General features: G+C 43.6%; 1 protein-coding gene across 2 annotated transcripts in view; it reads right to left on the bottom strand.

Annotated features, from left to right (window-relative positions):
* The window catches only part of LOC125979042 (protocadherin-15), a 106,365-nt gene that overhangs the window by 41,838 nt on the left and 36,893 nt on the right, over nucleotides 1–27,634 (bottom strand). For both annotated transcript variants that reach the window (XM_049737083.2, XM_068652471.1), the window contains 15 exons: nucleotides 24,686–24,700; nucleotides 24,166–24,231; nucleotides 15,395–15,555; nucleotides 13,914–14,069; nucleotides 12,796–12,915; nucleotides 12,280–12,390; nucleotides 10,983–11,153; nucleotides 9,317–9,425; nucleotides 9,057–9,169; nucleotides 6,902–7,108; nucleotides 5,614–5,748; nucleotides 4,347–4,496; nucleotides 3,389–3,582; nucleotides 3,178–3,310; nucleotides 2,906–2,985 (listed from right to left, as the gene is read on the bottom strand). In XM_049737083.2, the coding sequence (XP_049593040.1) occupies nucleotides 2,906–2,985; nucleotides 3,178–3,310; nucleotides 3,389–3,582; nucleotides 4,347–4,496; nucleotides 5,614–5,748; nucleotides 6,902–7,108; nucleotides 9,057–9,169; nucleotides 9,317–9,425; nucleotides 10,983–11,153; nucleotides 12,280–12,390; nucleotides 12,796–12,915; nucleotides 13,914–14,069; nucleotides 15,395–15,555; nucleotides 24,166–24,231; nucleotides 24,686–24,700 (1,921 nt within the window). The remainder of the gene's footprint in view (nucleotides 1–2,905; nucleotides 2,986–3,177; nucleotides 3,311–3,388; nucleotides 3,583–4,346; nucleotides 4,497–5,613; nucleotides 5,749–6,901; nucleotides 7,109–9,056; nucleotides 9,170–9,316; nucleotides 9,426–10,982; nucleotides 11,154–12,279; nucleotides 12,391–12,795; nucleotides 12,916–13,913; nucleotides 14,070–15,394; nucleotides 15,556–24,165; nucleotides 24,232–24,685; nucleotides 24,701–27,634) is intronic.

Genomic DNA, 27,634 nt, shown 5'->3' with positions numbered 1-27,634 from the left:
TGCACCAAACATCCACTTTGGTCTGTCCCTGCTTTTATTTGCCCCGAGTAAGCACATGAATTTGTCATATGTGTGCGAGCTATAATTTGTTGGCAGGGAGGCAGCCTGCGCATTCCCAAGAGCAGTACGTGGAATTATTTTCGCACGCACACACAGTCGTAAGACATGGCAGCGGGTGCATGAATACAAACAGTGAGCACACACAACACAATGCAGTGCGAGGAGAGAATCCGCCAGGACCGCAAACAAAATGCAGGAGAATAATGAGTGGTGCAACTCCCCGTTGTCCTGTTCTTTTCCTTCCCCGTTGTAATTGAAGGCTACGGTGGACCACATGTGACTAGCTGTGCGACCTTTTCATTCATCAATGACATTTGTGTATTTGTTCTTTTTTTTTCTTTTCTCAACCATGCGCTACAGTCCGAGCACTAGTTAGCTAACAGAAAGCTAACGGATTCTCGGTTGAAAATTTTGTGCATCAAATTTGGGTGTCATTACTAGAATTGCAAATTGTCTTCACTTTTAATATCTTTTTTTTTACTTGTCTGTTTTGAAAACGAGTTATTTGTCAGTTTGTTTTGTAGCTTTTATTGTATATAATATGAGGTGCTCGTACATTTATTTGGGTTGATAGAGGTGGAGGGGGGAACAATTTTTTTCTTCTCAACCATGCGCTACAGTCCGAGCGCTAGTTAGCTAACACAAAGCTTTTTGGTTGAACATTTTGGTTTATAGTAACTGGACAATGTTTATTTTATTTGAGCTATTGCTGGTAGAAGAAAATTCAAATGAGGCGTAGCTAAGAGGAAAAAAAAAAAAGGAGCTTTAAGCCAAGAAAAAGACCTCCCGTGTGATAAATGTACAGCTGTCACGCTAATGATTCATGCTAATGACAGGATTAATGGCTGTAAACTGACTTGACTTCTACATTTGGGGAATGATACATTGACCATTGTTCAGGTTTACGGGGATAAATGATGCGGTGAAAGAACGTGAATCAATATAGACAGCGTAGATAGTATGATACGGCCGCGCAGACGGTATCAATCAAACGTCTGTTTTATGAACGTGGCAGTTGACTCTATCTATACAGTGCGAAGAAACGGATAATTTACGGTTATCCTGCTGGAAGTAGTCGGGCTTATGTGGTCATAAAAGGGATGACATGGTCAGCAAGGGGGGACTAGACAGGGTGAGTCTTTGAATTATGTGCAGTTGGACTTCCTGCCAGTGCTTTAGCGCACTTACAACTCCTGGTCTGGTATCTCCCACGTACGAAAAAAAAAATGTAAGGCTATGTCGCTGTGTTGCTTCTGCGGTTATGGCAACCATCTCAGGGGAACCGGGTAAAGGGAGCAATGGACTGGAGTGCTAATTTGTCATAATAGCGGAACACAAGCAGCGGCATATGCGAGAATCTCATCGTGGGGACGAGTTTAAGGCATGAAAAATGACAAGTCTCAGCGGGTGTATTGTATGCCCAACTAAACAAGAGTCGTGGCTAATCAGTCTTAATTTCGAGTGTGCCACGTCGACATCTGCTGGAGTGTGTGAAGTGTTTTAGCCCGACCCACTGTGTTGTACGTGTCAGGCGGTGAATTCCCTGTTACACTGAAATGCTGTTAGACATCGTGCCAGGAATAAACACAGCCTGCACTTTTAATCGCTTTACTGAATGAACGCCGAGAAAATAAACACCTAATGAGCACATTCATACATAATCTGCATGACATTTAATGCCGAGGGAGTCAACACAACCATTAGCCTGTTGACGGCCAGACGCTAACCTAAGCTTACGCAACAGCCAACTCTTGATTCACCGGCACCCACGTCACTCACCGGGCAAGTCCCGCCTTTTTTAATGCCACATACATTCAAAGTCACAGCTGCGACAAATAATGAAGCAAAGAATTTAACAAAAGAAGCGCTAAGTATGCTAATTCTATTAATTATTTATCTTGTCCTTCTCGTTAGCTTCATTATAAAAACCCAAACAGCACTGTTGCTTCTATTTCGTAATGTTGTGACTTAACTTTCGAGCATATTGGTAGCCTAAAACAACAGCTTGTTGTTAGCATAGAAGTCGCCGGCAGCTGTTAGCTGCTCGCTAGCACTACCGTGGGAATCGCAATGACAGAGTTGGGAAATCGGTGCGACCCAACACGTAATTAGAATGAAACACACAGTTTTGCTGACTAGTTGAATATCCAATAAATGTTTCTATAAAATTATATAAGAGACAAAAACTGGCGGGCGAGGTACGTGCGAGCATCTCGAGTCTCCTCGCGTCTTGACCCTCCGAATTGACTTTCTCATTTACGAGACGGTAAAAAGGCACCTTAATATTTCATGGGGTTTTCCTCACCGCGCGACAGGCCGGGATCTTTATATGCCGATATTGATTTTGAGTGAGAGACGAGTTGCGGACATCTATTTGTGTTTCATGTCCTCCGCAGAGGTAATAAAAGTGGTGGCATCATTTTTTGGAGTTGGATTTGGATCCACTCATGGTTCCTCAATGTTTTATTCGCCTGAATCTCGATACTCCACATTGACATTTCTCGTCGCTTTCCAGCTAAGCTTTCAAATCAGCCTCTGGAGTCTTACGCCGACTTCCCTTTCCTGAGAAGTGCGACACGTGGCGTTTCATGCGCTGTCGTCTCGGGGACAGCAAAGGGGCTTGAAAAGAGGACGCTTGCAGACAGGAGAAAAGTAGCTGAGCGTGCAGCTCAAACCGCACGGTGAGTTTCCTCCGACTTCAAGTAAGAATGTTCCCGCGAGCGCTTCCATTAGGATCCTTTGCGGCGTCAAAGCAGGTTAGCGCACTCGATCCAATACATCAAATGTCAATACAGACAATTCCACGTAATATGAAGATAGACCGACTTTTGGCCACCGGACTTACGTTTCAGAGAGGTTGAACACCTTCTGGGAATCCCCGCTCTGGATGTGATATGCGATGGGGTCGTTTTCTCTGTCGGTGGCCTGGAGGGAGAAAAGAACGTCGGGTCTTTAAAGGTCCTAAAACGCCATTAAGGTCCAAGGCTGAGCGGCCGAATCGAGCGTGAACATATGGATGGGTGGATGAAGAAAGAATCAAGGATGTTCCGACTAGTATGTTTTAAAGTTTGGGTGAGGTGAGAGAGCCTCATTTTTGCACCGACGTCAACAACTCACCTGCATATTGAGCAGAATGGCGCCGACCCTCGTGGCCTCGCTCACCTCCAGGTTGTACGTGAGCAGAGGGAATCGCGGCGGACTCTGGTTGTTGGGTGGCAACACTTCGATATAGACGGTTGTGATGGAGCTCCTGGTAAGAGGAGAGTTAAAAAAATAAATAAATTGAGTTTAGCATCCTAGAAAGGAACTGGCGTGGAGGCTAGCGTACCTTCTGAGGGACTCTGGCGCGTTGTCAGACGCCTTGACGGTCAGCGCGAAAGATCGTCCGACGGCGAGGCTGACACCGGGTGCCACTGTGATGCGGCCCGTGCGATTGTTAATGACAAAATGTCCCTGAGCCCCGGCCAGGATCTCGTAGGTCACCAGTCCGTTTAGCCCCTCGTCAGCATCTTCCGCCGTTAACTTTTGACGCAGGAAGACAGAAGCAAACAGAGCGTGAAAATGACTTGAGACAATTTGGATGTCTGGCGACTACCATACAGAAAAGCCCGTTTTTAAAGCCATACATGCTGCGTTGACAATAAATCCTCATCGACAATCGAGATCGATAAAGGTTTGGATCTCGCTTTGATTTCAAAACGTCCGCATGGAACCTAAAACCTGCCTGCTTACACATTTTTCATAAAGGGGGCTTATAAAAACCAGTTACACGCTCACGCTCAACACGCCACGACCGCTGGCCTCATTTCGTCGAGGCCAAACGGACATTTCTTTAAAACAGATTAAACTCGACCTTTCTAAGTCAGACAGAAAGACAAACGAGCGCGGTGGGACTCTGAACAGAAAGGAAATGAGAAAGATGGAACTCCCTGCATGAGTGGATTTGGCCAAATGGGGTTATGGATTTAGATTTTCAGGACGGCTTGGTTATTAATTGGCGGCGGCATGTTTGTGCACAGCTGCAATCAAACAATGATATTTGAAGCCAGCGCGATCAGCGGAGATAATGTAACATAATCAGAGTAGGTAGATCGAAAAAAAAAAAAAAATCCAATTGTACGCATGCATCGTATTTTTTTGCATTGTGGATTTTCGTCCAATCAGATATCAGCCTCTACGTGTCTCCATGACAATCTGATCTGGTTTTCAAAAATCGATATTTTCTTCAAGCAATTTCAAATCAACTAGTCATGACTTTCTGAAATCAGAAATGTTTTTTTCCTTACCTGCAGCACCGTCTCGCCAGGTTGCATGTCTGTGAATAAATCCACGCTGTACGACACCTGAGCAAACGTGGGCGTGTTGTCATTGGCGTCGATTACTAAGATGTTGACGGTAACGGGGCCGCTCCGTTGGACGCCGTCCGACGCCACCATCTGTGCGGGCGACACATATTACACAGGGTCGATTTGCTGCCAGCCAGACGATAGAATTGACAGGAAAAGCACAGATATGATTAGAAAGCGGTTATATCAGAACCGCCCGAAGATTATTAAAAAAAGAACAAAAAGGCAAACAAATTCTGTCTGTGTCATTTATTTATATTTGAAGATGCTCGCTCCCTTTACGATTGCTTTTTTCCCCATCTGCCCTTTGCCAGATGAGAAATACTGTATATGCAATAAAAGAAGTGAGTGAGGTTTTATTGCATATTTGCGTTTGTCGCAAACTTAATCTGCCAAGAGAAAGATGTGTTTATCAAATCGAAAAGTTTACAAGCAGCACGTAGGAGTGATATTAAGGTATGCTGGTATAAAGCTTCACTTGCAGGAAAGCTTATAAAACTGCAAATGTGGTGAGTAAAGCAATAGAAGAAAATGAGAGAATCAATTCTCAGATTGTGTGCCCGATTTGACCTTGATTTGAGGCTTTCTCATTTAGAACCTATAAAAAATCTCTAATCTGATTCTTTTTAACGGAGAAAAGGTAGAATTTTAAAGACAAGTCCAAGTAGATGGAAATGACGTTAGCCACCCACTGGCTAATTGCTATTGCGGCTTGTTAAAAGAAATGAACAGCTTAAATGTTGCACATCACAGAAAATGTACTTTTTAATGGCTTGTTGACAAAAAAAGTTCTGCTAAAAAGTCACAGGGTGGAAAAACTACGGTACAATAAAGTACAATTTATACAGACAGTATATTTACTTTGGTGTAATTCCACTGTCGGCCACTAGATGGCATTTTTAAACACCGTATTTGCGAGAAGAGTGAAAACAGGAGCTAGCCCTATTTCAAATTCCTCCCAACCAAGTTTTTGCTGAAAATTATTGATCGCGTAATCGTTAGTCCTGCTTTTTTATGCCTACACAAAGTGACGGCCATTTTATAATGTACATACAGTGCCGTCGAATGCCGACTAAAGGTCCTAATGTGAGCGACGTGCCCTGCCCCTGCTTCTACTCTGACCTTCAACTCAAACATACAAACAAGATGAGACTCAGGTTAAAGGTCAGCGGTAATTTACTGCAGCAAGTAAGAAAGGGGAGCGTACTGTGAAGGTGTAGGTCATCTGCTTCTCCCGGTCGACGGGTTTCAGCAACCTCAGGTAGCGGATTATGCCGGCCGAGGTCAAGCTGAAGACGCCCGTTTGGTCGTCCAGGGTTATCTTCAACATGGGGTCTTGAGTCTTTCAGCAGATGAGATGGAGAATACAGCAAGAAACGGGTTACCATGACGACGTAAAGATCTCTACCAAAGATGAGGTGAGTCGGAGGAAAGACGGGTCGATGTGTTTTTTTAACCCGACCATATCACTGAAGTAATGATTCAGAGTCAAACGGGAACCTCGAGTCTCCGTTTTTCCACAAAGGAAAATACGATGCGCGCTGTTGATGAACAATAGCGCACGGCGTAATTGTCGTCGGTGCGTTCGATTAGCGTCTGCCACTCGGCTTTGGTAAACATCACAACAGAGGGGATTATCGATTGCGTCGCACGTCTTTGCATTTCACATTTTCTCCTAAAATGCGTTAAAAAGATGTTTGGAAAGGTGGACTGTTAGAGAAGATATATAACTGGATCACAAGATCTCACTGACATTATGTTCTCAAATGCGTGGCAGAAACAAACAAACAAAAAAAATCACAGCACATGGCGGGATTGTAAACGCAAGCAAAGTAAACGGCAGCACAGCAAAACACTCCAAAACAACACACCGAAGTCAATAAAATATTGACATTTTCACATCTCCACCCGCTCGTCAAAATATAAGGTACACCTTCACAATATGATGACAGCTGTGTCCAGATTGCTGCCTTTAATAACGCTCAGTTTACGGAGGTATCTTTTTTTTTTTTTTCTTGCCTCTATTCAGTCATTAAATTGTGCAGGTGTACATTTTGAGTATCTCCATCATCTTAATAGCCTTAAGCGCTTTCCCATGCAAACAATGGAGAGATGTCCTGAGTGGGACTGCAGATCCAACCGCCAATCTGGGGCCTCATTAGCTAGCAAACGAATCGTAGCCTTTACAATCTGGACTAAATTTGCACTTATTAATCAGACGAGTGTCAACGTGGGTGTACTGTACATTTTCCGAGCACACTCGACCAAATTGAGCTAAAAATGCTGATTTAGTACGGTATCGTTAGAACAACTCAAGACATCCCCATGATAAGATGAATTCTGTATGTAGAGCTTTTATAAGCCTCCCTTTTACCTACAGGTGTATCACCGGGGGCCAGCTACAATGAAAATGACTCATAAATGGAGATTAAATATGGATCATTATTTTACGACATGAAAATGATTATGATTGCCTCAGGTGGGACGATGGTTACCTCCTCGACGTCGTTATCCAATGCCACGATCCCCAGCGGCGTGGTGAGGTTGACCCCGGCCGAGATGGTGGTGCCCACCGGGGACGACTCGCTCACGTAGCCCTGGTACGTGACAAACTGGAAGTACGGCGCCTGGTTGTTCTCGTCGAGGATTTCCACGATGAGGTCGGCGTAGGCCGGCAGGGGGTGGCCGTTGTCCTGTTCGGCCTGAAATAAAATTTGAGGTCATTCTTCTTCCCTAACTGACCTATTTTCGGTCTACCGATTTGGCGCCATCTGGTGGCGACATCTGGTTACAACGTAACTAAGTTGAAGATATTGGAGGAGCTTCATTCACATAGGCCATAGCTTTGTCTAAAAGAAAATTAGCGCTTTGTTGCTATCTAGTGGCAAAACGGGGTCTTCATAGTTAGCGCGGACGCTATCGTCCACGCCGGCGGCGCCGGACTGCAAAGGGCGACGAGCTCGCCGTGCAACAGGCAGCGGGCTGACTTTGAAAAGTAAACAAGTCTATCAGTCAGCGCACGCACATAACTCACAATCAATGCAACCGTGGCGGATTCTCTTTGATGAGTCCGCCTGAAACTCATCAATTCAATTCCAACTGTTACTTTGTATTTGGTTGATCCATTTTGGTACCGTGAAGGTCCACTAAGTCAATTTTGAGACTCCATCTGTCCATTTTGTAAAAAAAAGAAATACTAAATCGGTGAATATTTGCCAATCAAATAACACAACAGTTGCAGTTTGTAACTTGAAAGCACCCAATGTCAGGATCGAAGCGAAGCACCGATATTTGCCGTGCCATCGATTTTTATAACGTGCGTGTTATCCTATACGAGTGTTCCCATAATGTGACTTGAGAGCAACCCTAGCGGATCAAACTGAAGCGTTGCGCTTGCGCTCTATCCAATCAGCGCCCGACATGCCACCCACGCTAAGGAAACATCGGAAAAACACGAGAGACTGTGGGCGGGTGGGGGAGTGAGGCAACATCAGTCGACACCATGACCTGAAACTAATTTCGCACGCGGGCTCGATTTTCCCGAGCGGCGTGACGAGTGTCGCTCGGGCTATCGTGATTGGTGCTAATTATCGAAAAGCGCGCGTGACGATTCCATATTGCCGATTATACTCGGCGCTATCGGCTGATATTACAACCTGGTTTCATTGCCGCCGCAAGGTCACGTAGGACCGCTCGCCCACAATCTCCTTAACCCCGGGGAAGATGATGTGCTCGCCGTGTGAACATTTGAGCCTGGTAAAAGACAGACTTGCAGTGTTCTCCTGAGAGTCTACTCTTTAGCCGGGTTGCCGTTTCTGGCAAGCGGAGCCAAATGACCTCTGCCTCGTCGTTACCAAGTGGGAGATCCAGCTGCTTATCTCTCGTTGGCGTATCTCCCAACCTGTCAGCCTCACCGTAGATGGTTTTGTTTTTGTCGGCCCGATGTATGACGAGACCACTCGCCCTCCATTTGTTCCGTGTCTTTGACACGGAGCATTCTCAAGACACCAAAGTCTAATTTTCACTCTCGGTCTTCAGAGGCCGTTCTTAAATGTCAATCAAAACTCCAAGCGTCTTTTGTATCGCATGTATTTCTAGTGCTTCCCCTTTTAGCTTCTTCTGATCTTTTCGGGTGGGGGCGGGGTTCCATGGGTTGAGATTAAGATTCATGCGAGAGAAGCGAATTTTTTCTGCCCCCCCCTCGTGAATCGTCACATCTACTTCGGTTCGATCAGCAAAGCGGCTCTTGACAGCCTTCAGCGGTTGAAGCTATCTTTGTGGAACAGGTGGACTCGCCGACTCAAAGTCAACTAAATCAAAACATCATGCTCACTTTCAAGATTAGAAGATGGACATGGTCTTGCCTAGACCCTAACCTAAGGTTACAAACAGGACCAGCTCTGCAATCACTTTGATATGAACTGAAACAGCACTAGTGGAGCAGCACAAGTTGAGATACAATTTGTCTTGGAGGAGGGAAACATCTAAATTGTGATACAAACTGGTTCGGCATCAAAATTAACCTTAACACTGGGACAGAAACCAGATCAGGACCAGGGTTGCTTTTTTTTTTCGATTCCGCAGAACAAAGGAGACAAAAGCAGCCGTGCTGATGCAACATTAATGAGCACATTCCAATTCATCCTTTACCTTAATAACAAGCGTGAACCTTTGATACAAGTCCCTGCTGATGGGCTGCAGGACGTGAAGCTCTGCCGTGGTTTTGTTCAAGGAAAAGTACTGAGGATATACAGACGGATGGCCTGCGACGAAGAAGAAAGAAAAAAAAAAGCTGAGAAAAGATGGAGCGGCAAGAGTGATCGTTCAAAAGTCAAAGCGTGTCGTCGCGGCAGAGGTGAGGAAGATTAAATGAGTAAAAATCAATGGTGAGGGCGACGTGATGAACTTACCAACCAAGATGAAGTAACGCACGCCGGGCCTGTCTGACGGCGGTTGGATGTTTCTGTCCATGTCCACCGCCCGGATGGGAGGGGTCACATTGAGAGGGTTCAATTTGCTCTGCGGTCAGAAGACGAAAAGGCAGATTATGATTGTCTTTGAAAATACCCGCGTGTATCATTATGCGGAGAATCCAAGTTTAGTCGTACGAAATTTGGACTCTAGTGGCCGTCTATGGTACTGGCACCAAATAATGTTACAGTACTATGCACACAGATATATATAAATAAAAAAAATTAGAATTTATATGCCAAATATGTTTCTCTTCGCCACGTCCACAAATATCAGACATATATTTTTTTTTTAAATGCCGTTTTTTAGTCAGTTTATGTTCCACTTGATCTCATAATGGATTATTCCAAATGTCAACTTATTTGTGTTCAGGGCAGGAGCAAATTCTATTTGCCCGACTTCCTACGTCAAATATCGACGTCGGCGTAAACGAAGCCGGTGCGCGACTTATAGACCGCTTAATGAACCGCCGCGAAGAGAGCTTTCCAATTAGCATGCTTCGTGTCGCTCGCCGATAATAACGTTGCGTATCGAGGTAAACGTATTTGCAACGGCGCGGTCGGGCACAAGCTGACATCCTCGACAACAATTAAGCAGCTTTACTAGATCTTAACATATAGCTTAAGGGGAATATGTTTAGCACGTCATATTTTCAGAGCTGTTCTGAATAGGGGAGAGAGAAAAAAAATTTGCTTGGCTTAGTCAGACACATGTCTCTCCAAAAATGTCTGGGTATAGAAAAAAAGAAAAAAAGAATTCGCTCCCCCAGGGTGTATATTTATATCTCCCAGCTCCGGGGTAAGCCTCACAGCCCTCCCTCAGAAGCCCTCTCGCTTTTACAATGTCTGGAGGTGTGCTAAATCCAATCCCCCTGGCTCGGCACAATGATGATTAGCTTTAATACCCTCCTTCAGTGGTCATTATACACGAGAGTCGGGAGCCCGGCATTATTTCACATCGACTTAATAGCAGCCGTCGCTCCGTTGTGATTAATTACAATGCAATCATCAATTAAGAGGAGACAGAGCTCCCGGCGGGGGCGACGCTCTGCCGTGATGTTGGGAAAAGAAAAACAAAAACCTGAGCGGGGGAGGGGGGGGACAAAAGTACATTAAAAACTCACAATGCTGCTTTCAGCTCATGAGAAAGAGCAATTGAAAAAATAACACAAATATTGACAAAGTGACTGGAGAATGGCTTGAAATTTCAAAGTCACGACTTGAGCTGCATTTGAGACTTGCACGAGTGACTCGTTGCTCTTTGCTATGCAGGAAAAAAAAAAAAAATTGCACATTCAGCATGACTACAACATCAGTCCTAATTGAAGTCTGTCACACGTAGCGCTGAGGTGGGAACAAGCAACGGGTTAGGGGGGGGGCAAGCTTTTCTTCCGGTGAAGGATTAGCGCCCGCTTCTATGGTTGCCGCTTGAGAGCAGGGGCGAAGCTTTTATGATGAATTATACAGTAAGTACATCACAGCGGGCTCGGCCGAATAAACAACTGTGGCTGGCTCGTACGTCATGTTCCGGAGTCAAACGGGGGGGGGAGGAACATCCGAACTTCAATCACGGATCGACGAGAGTGTATCGGCCGATGGGTCTTACCGGTTGGGTGAGTTCGGGGATGGCGGCGCGGTAGGTGAGGGGGTTGCAGTCGTGGGTGTTGTTGACCAAAACGCACGGGAGGAACATGGGTCCGAGGTCGTCGCCGTCTAAAACGTCCACCGTCAACGTGGTGGTGGCCGTGCGTCTGTTGGGAGGGTACGGCGCCCGGTCCTGGAAGCGGAGCGATCGTTTTTGTCGACAAAATTTCAAATATTCATCCTCCGTTAAAACGTTTTTTTTTACTCCCACCTCAATAATCCTAATCTCTAAGCGATTGTTCCCAGAGAGGCAAACACAGAGTGCTTGTGAAGGAAGTTCACAGAGTCCAAGTATAATTAAACTTTTGACACACAGCGAGAGACTTCTTGTAAATCGTACGCTTTTCTTCCATTTGGTTTTCGGGAGAGCCTCTCAGGAGCTTCTTTTGAAACGCTGAGTCATGCGATCGCCCCGCCAACCCTTGGAAAGAATAAGATCAGCCGCACAATGACCGTCAGCGGCCGTCGCCTAAATCTTCAATCCTGATGTGTTTAATCTCATAAGTTTACTTCTTAGGGTGACTTATCGCTTTGTTATAATGAAATCAGACCCCCGGCGGTGAAATATTTACTGGAATGGAGCCCGGCCGGAGCCATTTATTTTCCCGTCGGAAAGCCGAGGGCCAATGATCTTGGCCGCTTTAATGGCATCATTAGGATGACTTGTTTTGATATGTTCCGCACAGCGCCGGACATTACACCTCCTTAAGTAGCGCTTCAATCAACTCTGTCATGCAAAGTTACTCGCAAAGTGCCAAGGGCGTGAATAACCCAAGTCACGGCAGTCCGTGTCGTGAAACACTCTAATTTCTATTATTTTGTGTTTCGTAAAATAACTCGAGGGGACTCGTGATGTTTTTCGCGTATTGTCGCTAATATTAGCGCGATGCTAGGCTACTCGGAGCTCGTGTCAATCACTTGAAGGTCAATTGGGGTAAAATCAATGAGCTCGTGGCCGTCTTTGACCTTCTAAGGGAGGAGGAAATGTGATGGTTTCATTTGTTCCTCTCGCACGCCAACTGTATGCTAAAGGTGCGCTCGAGTCAATTCTCTCCTTGACCACCGCCATCAATTATTCCTCCGGCGTAGGTGACTATATTCTTTCCTTATGTTCACCATTAATAATGCCGTGGAAAAGTTGACCTTTGAGCTGGAGGAGCATCACAGACCAAGTGTACATTTGCATCAAATTGAGTAGTCGAGACTTGGGAGCACTTATACGGGTGCTTGGAGCTAAATTGAAAGCCTGGACCACTTACGTTGGCTTGGATCAGAACCAGGTAGCGTGTTCTCTCCTCGTAGTTGAGCCTCTCAGCTAGAACTATGTGTCCCGATAGGGTATTTGCCACGCTCACCGTGCTGTTGGATTCCTGCAAGGAGCCGTAAAACGACAAGAAATGACGGAGGCGTGACTAATGACTTAGCGACAGCTGAGGAAGTCCAGCCAGGTTAATCGCGACGCCATTTCGACTTGGCTCAGTTTGGGGCTGTTGGATCTCCACTACTTTGAATACACAAGGTTGGCCAAGAGTAATAGAATCTTTTCATTTTTAGCAATTAAAATGTTAGCTTAACACAAAATATAGCATGTTAGCTTAACACAAAATATAGCATAGCCATGCTTCAACAACTTTCTCAGACGGTTATAAAAAAAGCAAGAAATGGCACCAGGCTACTACCGGTTCAGTAGATTAGCAACCCATGCTAAATAAGGGCATGTTTACGTCAAGGTGAGTAGTAGCCAATGGGAAAGCGTCGTGGGAAAAGTGCAATACCGGGTCATTGGCGTTGTACAGAACGCTGTATTCTATATGTCCATTGGGCCCATCATCGATGTCGATGGCTCCATTTCTTCCCGAGAAGCCGGTAAATATGGTCGTTCCCACCGGGGTGAGCTGTAGGAGTGAAAAAATATGAAACACGGGAGGGGAAAGTCACGTCAGCAGCTCTTTTGATCTCCTGTTGTGTTTTTGTTGTTGTTGCCTCGCCACGGTCATCGCCATTACGCCATCCACCGCATGCCATTAGCAGACACGAGCGAGCAAATCAAAAAAACGGGGAAAACATCGCCGTCAGCAGCCGGGTCGCAGCTGAGGGCTTATGCGCACTGCTGACAGAATAATAAAAGTAAGTATGAGAATCAGCGGCCATCCTCGGAGCCGTCGGCGCGGGCCGGGGGAGAGCGTTTGTGCGCCGTGACTCACACGACGACGCGGTGATAACACAGCGGACCTTGAGCGTATGCAAGCGAGGCGAGAGTCAAAAGTGGAGATTGATCACGACCCTGCGGGGGGAATTATTATCCGACGCTGGGGTTGCGGGGGAGGCGGTGAGGGGAGACGCAGAGGTGAACACGCAGCGTGCTGGAGTAAACTTGCATAATGGCCTGCTGAACCTTCACAGCTTGAACGTACTTGTGGCAAATGAAAAACATGCACCGGTTTGCATAAAGAGAGAAAGCAAATATGGACATATCAAAATTAGGAAGAAAGAGCCAGTTTACGTTAAAATTCCAAGGACTTTTTTTTTTTTTTTTTACAAAGACCAGCCAACGTGGGTGGCGGGCGTCAAAATTTGATGATGGTTCGAAACTTTGAATGAGAAATTGTTGCCTGGAGCTTTCATTTTTATTGTATTTGCATTTACACTCATTACAGTTGCAGGCTAATCCTCGATTTAATTGGACTTCCAAAAAAGCAATTACAAAGCCTCGTTGCACTACAGGGGCGCAAAAGTGAAACAATAATGCGAAGATGTTTGCCCGATTAGGACTTAAGTCGTGTTAAAAATGGAGATTTGGCGGTCTGAAAAACTGCATTCTAATGTATCGAAAAGCGAAGTGTGGAGAGTCTCTGTCACTCTATTTTGTTCCATCGAGAGTTTTTGTCCTTACCTCGTTGACAGCCACATAGTAACGTGGATGCTGAAAACGCGGCGTGTTGTCGTTACGGTCCCTCACCACGATCCGGACCTCGTGCAGAATGACGGTACCGACCAGCTCGTTGGTGCACTGAACTTGAACCACAATGGTGGTGATCTGGTTGGGAGGCTTGGGGGTGAAAAAATCAAATCAAAATAATGATTTTGAGCCAGTGTTGTGTGTTATTATTTGTTTGGCAGTAGCCTCGGGTTATCGTGAGCAAATAAGCGATTTGCTTTTATTTTGGAAGCAGACATTTTCCTAAGTGCAGTCTTTCTATCTGAGCTACGCTGTCGGCAATTTTTAAATGGTCTTGTTGTCAAATGTCTGCATCCATTTTCTCATTAGCAGCACTTACGTCAAAAATCGCTCGCTATATCCATAACGACGGAAACAATTGGGACATTTCAGAGAGGCAGCCGTTCATTAAATTGTCGTGCATGGCAAACAAACAAACGTTTATTTTTTTCGGAATTTCAGTAAGACTCTGCAGGCTTTTTTTTTGTTTTTAAATACCGCAGTACCTTGACAACAAGACAAGATTTTATTGACTTGCCGCCTGGGTTTAGTGCGTCTAGCAGAAGCACCTTCCCGGCCTTGTACCGCTTTGCTAAGTTGACTACAGGCACATCTCCCTCATATTTTTCTCCGATTAAGATTGACTCCAATAGACTTGAGCTGCAACTGGTTGTTAAAAAGTCATTGGTTCAAAATGATAACGCAAAAAAAACACGACAGATGCCCAAACGAACAAAAGATTTAAAATTTATCTTGACTGCCCATGACAAAAGCAGTAAGGAGACAAAGCGGAACATTTTTGTTTAATGTCGTGATTGACGTTCTTCCACACTCCCTGTCACAGATAATTGCTTTTTACCCCGATTGACCATCAAGGTATAAAGGCTTTAATTAGTCCAAAATTGCAGATCGCTAATTGTGCCTATCAGGCATGTCAAGTTTGATTTATGACCTCTCTTATCTAAAGATGGATGTGAACGTGAGCCAAATGATGACAAAATGACTCAAAAAAAACGCAAATGAGCCGTTCACGAGTCTGAATCGGTTTGTTCCTCACAAACATAGCCAAAGCATTGGAAGGAGGAAAAAAAAAAAAAAAACGCAAGCCAATTTATTGCAAGGAGCCAGAGTGGCTATTAATTTCTATTTAATCTATTCTTAATTTTAGTAGCTCCCCACTATTCTCTGGGTTTAAGAATTAATGACCTCAATAAAGAACAGGCTGGAGTTACGATGAATATAAAATAAACGCGTGTTTATAAACCTTTAATCACCAACCAGAAGAGCGCTTAAGCCCAGGCCAGAAAAAGAAACCAATACTTCTACAATGTAAATGGACCTTAACGAGAGACAATTGTTATTTAATTACTAGAGGATAAAAGCAAACTAAAAAGGGTCCAAACGTTGGGTCCATTTTGATTTTGTTGCATACTTACATCTCGGTCCAAAACGCGGCCGGTGCTGTTGAGGAAGAGCCTCTGCCGCGTGGGTTCCAATATGACCCAGTAGTCGTGGTTGTCCAGTAAGGTCAACGAGATGGTTCTGCCCGGGTCCTGGGCGCGGCCGTTTATCTGCATGTTTTCCACCAGAACCGTGCCTGAAAACAAGATTGAGTGGAATTCAGTGCAGGGAGGACATTATTCACTCCCGTGAGTATTTTTGAAAAAAAATTAAACATGCTAGCAGTATACAATATTTGCAAGATGCTAAAATTGTTTCGAACTGTCTTTATTGACGTCTACTCATGGAAAGAAATTGTTTCTTGGCACCAAGATGATTTATGATGGCACCGAAGCACTACTTTTGTCTAAATGAATCTCCTTAACTCACTTCAACATTATTGTTAGGTTCCAAGACGCCACAGAATGTTCCCAAAGTAACGGTACTTCCCTATTACCGAACTCTGAATGTGTCCAGTTTCGGCCATGTTGGAATAAAGAAGCCTTTCATGTGGCCGTTAACGATTAGCCCGAAGGCGGCCGGCACGTCGGCGTCAATGGCTAACCTTGTAATTACTATCGATTGAACTTGACCACAGGATCGCCGCCGTCTCGGACAGCTTTCGCCCTCCTGCTGAAGGCTGTTTGTTTTTTCTAAGAGCTGCTAAGTCACTTGACTTTTAAGTGGCTCCATTAGTCCATTAATTAAATAACTTTGGCCTGAAAGAATAAGAAAACTTTGGATCAATAGTGAAAACACCGACACTGATAGCTTAGTCGTCTGAGACCTTTCGGTTCTCTTGCGCAACGTTGCCATGTAAACAATCATGATGTCATCATCATGGCAGCCGGTGGTGTTTTTTCTGTTAACCTCAATTATCTCGCCCGATGAAACATATGATGTCTTTATCCAACCTTCATGCCCAGATAACTTCACATAGCAGCTGTCATGGGCTACAATGCGCAACCTTGCTAAAACCTCACCACGGCTAAATTAAGATGTGTTAGTGCCATCGAAGCTTTCCAAATGCTTAATTGGGGCTAATAGCTTTGGATATTTTTTGACAAGACGTAATGTGTGTTGCGTCTGCGCCAACGGATATCATCCGTTTCATTTAGTACCGAGAAAGGTTCCAAAAGACGCAATTACGTACAGCACCTCTTTTATCATTTTAGATTTCCATGAATATGGTCGTCATGGGTACGCAGCCACATGCTCCAGCGTGGCCCCCTTGAACAGATTTTTTTGTCAATGAACAGTCCGCCATCCTCTGAAAGTGGGTTAATTTCAGTCTGGGCGACACTATCTACTTTTCCACGTCGGACTAGCAGCCTGCTAATTCGGTTTAGGGAATTGTCCGTAACTGCCAGATTGCAAACGTCCCTTCCCGATTCCAAAGTCATACACAACGGGCAGCAGAGTTGCACTAACTTGCCTGATGACTTGCATTGATGTGCAAATAAGATGTGAAATACTTCAAAACAAAAATGGGTTAGCAATCGAAAGTCAACACACCCCTGCCAAATTCCAAGTCAGGCACTTTAAATGACAGCTATGAGGACTCCCATTTTTGCAACATGAATTTGAACAGGACATTGAAAATTCTGAACACACCCCTGATAGAAGAGGGTGTGTATACTTATGCAACCAAACTGTTATTTTTTTTATATCTATTCATGACAGTGAAAATCTTTTCATATGATTTCCCACATTTTTTATACCACAAAAACCTTGCAACCAAACAGGGGTGTGTAGACTTTTTATATCCACTCCATACGCTTTTATAGATCCCTTCAGTGCCTCGCTCATGGGAGCCTTGACAAGCAGTTCCTATCCGACGTATTTTACAGCAAAGAGCATCCCGTACCTACAAATAATGTCCTGCTCATGATGGTCACAGTATTTTTTTACCATTTTTGGACAATTATACTCCCAGCCTTTGTTCCAAATCAAGTCACTGAGGACATAGTATAATTTAGTGTGAACATTATTGCAACGTGGACTTCCCTTAGCAATTTCCGAGCAAAGCACTTAAAAATACTTCAGGGGAGCAAATAAAAGTCCGTCTGGATCCATACCTTAATCTCCTCTTAGTCATCAAGTCTCAAGTAAGCATTGAACTGTTAAGAGACAATCAAGTCCGAGTCGAAAAATGGCCTCTCACTTTTATAAACATAAAGTATTGTTCAAATTAGGACTTGTTGCCAAGTTATTACTTGGACGTGAGGGGATCAGGCTTCGAGTAATAATTCTTGAGTAGTGTATGCATTAAGCAGGACGCTTTCATCTCGCTGTATAAACTCATAAACTTGGGACATGAGTCTTGAAAACCTAATTAAATGCTACAGCGTAACCTGTAAAAGGTCAGAACTGAGCTCGGGTTGTATCCGAGTCCTCTGCAGCTTCCAATTCCAAGATGTCGGCGTGATTTACAGCCCGGGGCGTCTCTATTGATAATAAATGTCAGACAGACTTTGTGAGTTTGTCCAGAGTTGTGTTGAAAGACATCCAAAGTATCGTGACGGGCTGCTCGGTCACTAATAAATAATTTGTTATCGTACGCGGCGAAATCACATGACGACGGAAATAACATGTCAGGGAATGTCAGAAAGGGTTTCAAAGTCGGCAACAGAAAGCAACGCAGCTGTGGAATTGAATTTTAAAATTCAGAGTGATTTCAAAGTTTTAAAGCAAAATATCTCGCTACGCCGTCCGTCCCCAACAGCTCCAACGTCTGCGAGACTCAAAAATAGCAGGTCTACGTCTCTCTCTTTTCCAACGACTACAAAGAAAATACGAGAAGCATATGAGCTTCAAGCATCTTCCTGATATTTGAACGACGGAGTGCTCGACGGCTACTTAAGCGAATGTCCCAAGTGGGAATAACTGTCGTCACCGGAGAACATGTGGAGAAAGTCCATTAGAGCCTTAAAATGGCTGACACTTTACAATATGAACAATAGCTGTCTATTATCCTGAGGGAATTTAGAAAATCAATTAAAACATGCTTTTATTCCCACAAAAGAGGCCAAATGCGTCTTACAAGCTTTTGATTGACAGTCCCAGTTGAAGTTTCAGGAAAAAAAATTAGAAAACAGACACCGGAAAATTCCATAAATCCGCTAACAAAGCTAGCATGGGTAAACGATGCACAACATATGCAGCCCATAAATAGAACTGTACTTTTTTTTTCTGTAACAAAAAGCTAATTTTCAGTTTTATTACGCCCAAATCATGAAATAAACATTTCTTATTTACATGACTTCCCATTGAAAAAGAAAAATGCATTAAGCAGCTATGCTAATATGCAAATGAGGCTAGCCAAGTGAACATTACATCGACGCCTCTTCCTCTATAAAGTGGTGAGAATAAGCACAAATTGAATTAGAGCTAGCGCACGGGCAATTATGACGACCATTTATCCACACAATACGCGTTAATTGTGGGCTTTATTTGCATATCAAACAGTGATGGGCTTTGAAAAGACACCTTTGCAACGGGGATAAATAATTACTCCAATTGATATTGATTAAATCACCCGATTATTCAGCCTGACCTTGCAGTAATATTAAGATCATTGAGTATATATTTATTTAGGCAACTTTTCGTAACATAAAAGGCAAACGTAAAACATGACACGACAACGTGCATGTCGGGAGCTTCACAGGAACGACACAAATCCTCCGACCCCTGCCGACCTTTTGTTTTGCGCTCTAATCCAGGAGCAGGTGTGCGCTAATCCGTTTTTTTTTTTTTTTTTGTATCGCTGCCATAGCCCCCTCTAATTACATATTGATGACCCCGGCAATCATCATATCTGGACGTGATCATACACGGGGAACCTGTTCAACATCTAATGAGACATCTGCGTGAAATGATAGAAAACACGATAAACAGCGCGTCATGCTCTCTTACGCACATTGTCATTTTCTTTTCTTCTTTTTTTTCCTCTCCCTGAAAACATTTCTCGCCATACACTTTGCAAATGAAGCACACAAGAGCTTGTTTTGCTCCGCATAAGCAAATTGGCCACTTGGGCAACGGCAGCATCCAGATGGTTGCTCTCCACCTTGTTTTTGCAATACCCTTCAGAAAAAGAGGAATCGGCCATGTTTTATAAAAACACTGGACTGAGAGGATGAACGATAAGAGGAACTGTTGAGGAAGAAAAAGTGGCATTAATTGCTTGGACGGTTCTGTCTGAAATGACAAAAAAAAAAACTGTATGTTAGCTTAATGCTAACACACAATGGCAAACACCATAGACGAGCTAATAGCTAGCGTTGCTTCCTCAAACACATTTAATGAGTGAGAGCAGTCTGATGTGGTGAAGTTTGCTTAGCCATGCAGAACATGCACGCAATTAAAAAGAGTAAAAAAAAAAAATCTTTAGCGGCTTGTCAGTTATTTTCATGAGGGTGGAAGGACAGACTCCAGTGAATTGGATTTAAATTTGTATAATTAGATTTGGTGGCTATTTTTACAAGGCAGACTTTCCCACTATATTTCCTCCAAATAAATCAATAGAAAATGCAATCACCTTATGGCTTCAGGGTGGTTAGTGTGATTAAATGAGGCAGGTTTTATTTTACAGTGAACCAATAAACACGGGAATGCCCCTAATAAAGGATTATTTTCAGGCTTGTAAACAAGACAACAGTTTTTTTTTTTATTTAATAGTTTCTTTACACATGGTCAACTCAAAGTCATTAAACTTCACTATGCATTGTTGCTTTTCGACTCCCCCGTCTATTTAGCGGCGTTACAAATGATGCTTGTTTATGCAAAGCTATATGAAACTTTTCCGTTGGCTTCCGTGCTAGCAACTACTTTTTGACTGACAGCTATGGAATTGAAGAAAATATGCGCTCATGTCTTGTAGACTTTCTGAGTTGGTACAAGGTCATGGTTTTCTTTTTTTTTTTCAAAATTAACTCAGAAAATGGACAGAATATAAGCAACTAGAAGCTAAACTAAGGACAGCGTCCAATGAGAGTGAACGGCATCATCTGTACTCTGCTGCGATGCCGTCCGTCCTTGTGACATTTCATTACGGCTCACGAAAGGGAAAAAAAAAAATGGCAGTATTCTGTTAGCAGGTACGGTAAACACTCGGAAAAGATCAAATATGGCCGAAGCAATAACCTGCGAGCCGATGCCTAATAGTGTAAGTGACTGAATTAAATTGAAGGGAGGATAATGAGTCCATAGCGACGTCGATCTCTCTCCACTCGCTCGGGCCGGCTCATCTCATTAATTGTTAAAACCGGTAAGATTTCAGAGCTGCCTTGAGACCTTTGAATCCACAAGGCAACTCGGCGGCCACCTGGTATTTTTGCTATGGAGAAAATACGAGCCTTTTTAATACGGGTTGCCAGGTAATAACGATCTGCCTTTCAGCTCGCTGCGGCGTTTTAATGACACAAGGTTGCTCTTAACTCCGGGCTCTCTCGAGTGAAACGGCCCAGAACGTTGGCGGGAGAGAGGGCGAAATGGATCCTTAAGGTAAAGGAAAATAGTCCGAAAGTAGTCTGCAGTGTCTCACGTCATTCATGGGCGAAGATGTGACATCTCGTTCTACCTGACGAGCTTTGCGAGGCTGATTTATGGATCGGCTTTAGAAATGAGCTGAAACGTAAAACAAAACCAAAAAAAAAAACGGACACGTATGCTGTTTTTCTCCTCGGAATGTTGTCAGTAGGACACAGTTGATTGGTGAGAGGACGTTAAAGTGAGCACAAGTGCATCAAGTAATGACAAAGTGCTGCGGTTTTGGAATTGCTATTGACAAGGTGGCTCAAAAGTCTCCCTTCAGAGATTAGATTTAACTTTACCAACTTTGACAAAAAGTGCAGTTTAGCTTCTAACCAAAAGTGCAAATGGAGCACAAAAGTGCAGAGTGAGTCGGTATCAAACGTGCATTCTAGTAATCCAAAGCATTTTAAAACTCTAGTGCGAAACGGTTTACTGTTGGTACAATGACCTAGGTCCACCGGGACCAAACACCAGAACTTCTGTTTTCTTTGCATTAAAATTCTAAAAATTCATTAACACCTAGGCCTTCATTATAACAGAGAAAGAAAATACCACGCTTTCTTAAGATTGCTCCCAGGGGCAGAAAACACAATGAAAACAGAAAGGGTCTCGAAATTGAACCCTGTGGAACACCATAAGAAAGTAAACAAAAAAAAATTCTGTCTGTGCCTACCTGGTGTTGCAATTAACCATGATTATTATTCTATACTAATATTTGTTATGACATTATGTTTGGAGGTCTACAATCCAATTTTTCAAATGCTAAATGTGGCTCAGTAAATATCGAGAAATACTGCTTTGCAGCATCAGGCTGGCCGGGACTAAAGTGTTTTCTTCTCGTGAGTGCTCCCACTCACGCGGCAGTCATTTATCAGCACAGTGAATCCATCCTGGCACATGCAGCATATAAAAAAAAGAGCCCTAAATTGACTTCTCCTGAATAAAGACCTCCGACAGCGATTATTACTCGTTTCCTATATGCGAGCGTGTACATTCGAGGCAACAGTTGGTACAAATCACAAATTTGCCCAGACAAGATAAAAGCCGGGAGAAAGCGGCCTTGTTTATGGAGACGCTAACTAGCGCTTTGCATCAACCAGATGAAACATTTCATCCAGACACTCCCACTGCTGACAACCACAGCTCTTATCCCCTAAATCGCCCAATCTAATTAACCGCTTCGAATTTATCTGGTAGACCGAATAAACAAAGGGAGCTTATAGAAGACAGCTCGGCTTTTTGCGCGTACCTGAAGTGGCGGTTTAGATAAATTAAACATCGCATGCTTCATTTGAACTCCTCGACAGCGATATTCCCTCGTGAGTACTCAGACTTTCTCTGAAGTTGCTAAAAAAAATTTTTTGGAATCAAAACAAGCAATAAAAAAAGTTGCACGGGGAAAGTCTTACTTTTCAGAGCTCGTGTCAAAGGTTGTTGCTGTTTTTGAAGGAATCAAAGAGAATTTCATCACAGACAACTGATGATAAGAAAATCTAAAGTGCTATGACAGGTGGAAGTGAACAACAAACTTCTCTTGTCTTGTTTCTCAAACTAAAGTTAAATGTATTCTGTGAAGAGCCCGGGAGAGTCAGAGTGCATGTTTGTTTGTTTTAAAGAGAACATCAACCTCAAAATTTTCTCTGAAATAATATGTCTGTGCAGCTCAACTAGTCCAAACATGTTCTGTTTCGTTTGTGGAATGTGAATTAAACCGAAAAAGAATTCCACCTGTCTATCTTAGTGGGCGGCCATTTTGCCACTTACTGTCATGTGAAAATGACATCACGGTTGCCAGGTCACAACCAATCATGGCTCACCAGTTTTCTGAAGCTGAGCTGTGATTGGTTGTGACCTGAAATGGCAACTGTGATGTCATTTTCAGTCGACAAGTGGCAAAATGGCCGCCCCCTAAAATGGATAAAAACAGATTAACTCATTTTCCACAAACGTCATTATGAATTAGAAGGTCGTGTTTTGACGAGTGGGGGTACATGCAACATATTAGAAATAAAATTTTGGAGGTTGACATTGAATGACATCATGTTGGACCTCTTTAGACAGGAAAATACTTGAAACTAAATCCACCATAAGTAGTGCTCTCCATATTGAAGCAATTGATTCAAGAGCTATCAACAAACACTCCCACGCAAGTAAATCAAATCGTGTCTGTAGTTTTGCACCGAGTGAACAAATTCAAAGCAGCGCATCCCGCCAACGGGATTACAATAATTACACTCAGGTGATTGTGTTTTCTTTCTTTTTTATTGCCGTATTAAAACTCAGTGATTAGGAAAGACCCGGACAAGGACGCACTTTTATTGTGCGCCACTTCTCGGCACGCGCCGCGACGGCAATGACGAGGTGAAAGACATTTAGATGGATAATTACTTTGGTCAATAGCGCCGGCTCGGTCTGTTTTACATTCCATTACGGCGAGGACGAACGGCGGGTCGTTTCATCACGGTCGGAGATGAATATAAAGGGACGCCGCAGCCTGAGGGGAGTCCGCTCGCAGGTAAATGAGGAGTTTATGAGCGGGGGGATTAGCGCAAAGCCCACGCATGCAACGTGCGTCAGCAAGGCTTTCGGCTGTGGGCTCATCTGGCCTCCAAGTGCTCGGCGAAACACCAAATTACAGCTGTAGCCGAGTCTTTATTTATTATAAAAACATTTTTGACATTTGTACACTTCCACGATTTGGCTTACAGCCTCAGTCTAGACAACCGTTCATCAATTTTGGGTCACGTGCCACTGTGACTGAACGACTTTTAGGGTATTTTTAATCATTTCAAAGATCAAAACGGATCAAATTTGAGTCGAAAAAAATATGTACAATAAATGCTTACTTTCATGTCAATTTCCTTTAATTAACAAGCTTCCTTGTTTCAACCTTCTCATTAAGCTCTGTTGATGCTAATACCTCCAGGGAATACACACCGATGACATGAACACGGAGCTCCTCCTCTCAAGAGCACACATTAGCAATTATTCACACACCCATCAGATGTGAGAAGACGGCTCGCTATCCAAAGCCGAGCTTATGTCAGATGTGATCGAGGAGCAACTCAAGTATGTCACGTGTGCCTCAAGCATCCACCATTCTCGTGTTGCACACATAGTATCACACCGTCTAAGTCATTTATACTAATCAGCTCAGCGCACAACAACACTTATGTTTGCCAACATGTTTGCTAATTTGCTAGTTAGCACATTGCGGCGCTTTGCTACGTACCGTTTGGGCTCTCCTCGTCGATGGTCACAATAGTAGCTGGGGGGCCGGGCCGGGACAGCTTACACTCTGTCAAGAAAGGAAGACGCCAGATTTAATAATTGTCGTTCTTGGATATGTCCCACAACAACAAAACAATAGACTCATAGGAGCAAAAATTTCACTTCATGAATCATCATTAAAACGCTTTCCAGTAGTAGTGGAGGTAAAAAAGTGAAACTCAATAATAAGGATTCACGATACAATATAACAGACATACTAATTGGAGTAAGGTGGGAACAAAAAGAGTTGACAATTTTTTTTCTTTTATTAGACGGTGGCATGGTGGGCAGCGTGACAGTGACAGCAGACAAGCAGGGCGGTCGAAGCGGCGGCATTAAAAAAAAAAACGCTGATGGAGGTACCGCCGGGCGAAATGCGACGAGCTGACGCAGGTAATGAGAGAGGCCGCCAGATGGGGGAGGTAAGCCGATGAAAGGGGGGGGGTTACACGAGGAGGAAACTAAAACAACAGCCCTCTTACCCTCATATTGCCAGTCTGAAGATGTTAGTAGAGCCAGAGAGAAGCAGAGTAAGAAGCATGAGGGGGGAAAAAAAGTGAAACAGTTGTGGGAGGGGGGGGGGGGGGAAAAGATCATTATAAAGATGAGCAGTTATTAAAGCACCGAGAGGAAAAAAAAAAAAAAGGCGACATCGGAGAAATGCATTATGGGTGCACATTTACTCCTGCTGCCGGCCGGGCATGATGGGGGCAGAGTTATCAACATGAATCAATTCAAACACTCAAGCTCACACAGTAATTTGTTTTACTGGTGGAAGAGGATGAAAAGAAAAAGAGCGCTAACTGTTTCTTTTACTTTACTAGGAAAATGATTTGAGGTACGACCTCAACAAGTCGTCAGCCAATCACAGTAGTGTAAACGGCCGTTCGAAGAAAATCCGCAACATAGTGAGAACACCTAAAAAAATAATCATTACAAAAACATACATTTAAACTTGTAAAAAAACATGGAACGTGGAATCTTATGGTTGAAGGAGTTTCATTAGGATAAAAATAGTGCTGTGCCGCTATCTTGGGGCATCTTGTTTGAGCTTCATTTCGACAGGCTGAAATTCGAACCCAGATGTGCCAACCATGATTTCGTTACGCCGCTAGCAAATGTTTCGAGGCCTGTTTTAAGGTATTGAATCCCTTGCGGCTTGCCGTCCGATGGTCTCCTCTTACATGACGCCGTGTCATCAGAGAGGCCGAAGAGGTCGGGCAGTGAGTCAGTGACACCGCGTTAAGAGTCACCGTTTCAGGTTTCGCACCGGCCTGCTGTCCTGAAACAAACACGCACCTGTTGCAGGTGCAAGTCGTATAAAATATGAATACGGAGTGCATTTTAATCAAGAGCTAGGCCGCGCTGTTGGCAAACAGACGCTCATGGCGCTTCGCCAGCAAACGGCAATAAAAGCTAGCCTAATATGTTATTGTTCATGCATGATTGATTAAGTGAATCTAAATTCTGCTTTAGCGTCCTCGCTCCGCTATCTTGGTTTAACACCCGCGCGGTTAATTCCTCAAGTGCACTCACCGCTACCCCACCTCCGAAAAAATAATTAGGCAACCTGCTCCCATCTGCCGAAATGAAAGCGGAAGTCCGTAATAGGTGCAAATTGAACCAACTAAGTAGATAACCGTCGGTGGAGGCGGAGGAATAAACAAGAGGCTGCATCAAAACTTAAGTATGCAAATGTCTCCATGATGCAGACTAAGTCAGAGAGTGGAAGGTAAGAGTGTGTCAGAGAATTTAATACTGAAGCGGAGCAATCATATAAACACAGCCGGCGGTATGGACGGTATCTCAAATTGACCTTTAATAAGAAGTGAACCTGAATGTGAATTCCATTGTGTGACAGTCGAGAAACATTACAGGAAGGGGGAAAAACTATTGAGGCAAAGTAAAACTGCATTATTTATCGATCTTTGCCAAGCTAGCTTGAATCTAGCTTGAATCTAATCTGAAATATGAAAAAAAAAAATCAATGATTTTATGCTTCAAAAAATTAGCCAATGGGACAGTTGCTTTAACCGATCACATTTCAATTTCACCGGACGTAACGGGATGATTTTTCCGTCATCTGATTAACTGGGTCAACTATTACAGCCGAAAAAAAAAAAGGCAGTGAAAAGATAACTTCTGCTCAGTGACATTTACTTATTGTTGTTTTTTTTTTCCTAAAGCAGAAGTTTCCTCTTCCTCCAATTGCCTGTTTCTTTCCTGTGGATCCAACTGGAAAAAATAACCTTTTTAAGAAACCGATAAATCAAAGACCTTCCACCGCAGGGTCCAGAAGTTGAAGGACAAAAAAGTTAACAAGCGATACGGTCCAGGAGGGACATCGTTGCAATCAATCATGCAAAGAAAAAGACGAAAAAACAACAACATAGAAGCGCAAAAATCTTTAGTTCGTTAACCTTTGCGCTCTGCTAGCTGTTTGTGACCAGCTCACTTTTACTTTTTTTGTTTTAGCAGCGTAAACTTCTTAAAACGTTTGTCTGATTTTGTCATTTGCATCTTCGGCTCGTTAATTTTATAATCCACAAAAACATGTTTTTATTTCCTAGACTCATCCAGTTGAGGTAAAATGGATTTCATTCTTGATGCAAAATTTTGAAAATGACTTATTGGCAATTATAAATGAATGAACAAGGGGACAAGTCGAAAGTAATATTCTTGGATTCCAAAAACTTTTTCAGAAAAAGTGCATCAAATCGAACAAAGCCTGAGGGTGGTGAAGTGGTGCTCCAATTGTGAAGCAGAGGAAACAACAGCCATGACGAGGATGGCCAAGTGCCAAACAGCAAACCTCCATTAACGCCAACATGCAGCCGTAAACACCTCTGCCCTTCCACGAAATGTAAATATCTCATACCGAAAAACATTTCGGAGCGAACAAGATCCCGTTAACAAGCCGTCAAGTGTGAAGGTTAACGACGGGGCTAATCCTTACAATAGCGGGTGATTTTAATTTCCCTGTTGGACTTCGAGAAAATTGCGAGGATGGAGGTGGGAAGAGTCCAGACAGACGAGACCTGGCAGAGCCGAGTTAGACGGCCACCGGGGGCACATGTCGCGTGCCAGGCGCTGCTCGTGGGCAGATGGCGAGTCGCAGCAAACAAGCAATTTGTGTTATATCGAGGGCGGGAGACTGTCATCATAGCTTTTTAAGAAAATGCTGCCTTGTCTAAAGAGGAAGCCTGGGTTGTTTGTGGAAATGTATTTTTTCCAAAATCAGATTTATCATTTGGCTTAATGTTGTAAAGAGAGTTTGAAATTACGTATATATTGAATCCTAGTTTTTAGTATATTAATACTTTAGCTGTAGTGTTAGCTAAAAAGCAACAATTACGCTAACAAATGAGCTGATCTTTTTAAAGGCAAACGCACAAAATATCAGAATGTAGATATTGTTCGGCGAGATGAAA

The sequence above is a fragment of the Syngnathus scovelli genome, chromosome 12, assembly GCF_024217435.2.
Source record: "Syngnathus scovelli strain Florida chromosome 12, RoL_Ssco_1.2, whole genome shotgun sequence".
NCBI classification, from domain to species: domain Eukaryota; kingdom Metazoa; phylum Chordata; class Actinopteri; order Syngnathiformes; family Syngnathidae; genus Syngnathus; species Syngnathus scovelli.
Note: the sequence above shows the minus strand (reverse complement) of the source record. Positions and strands in the feature narration are given on the sequence as shown.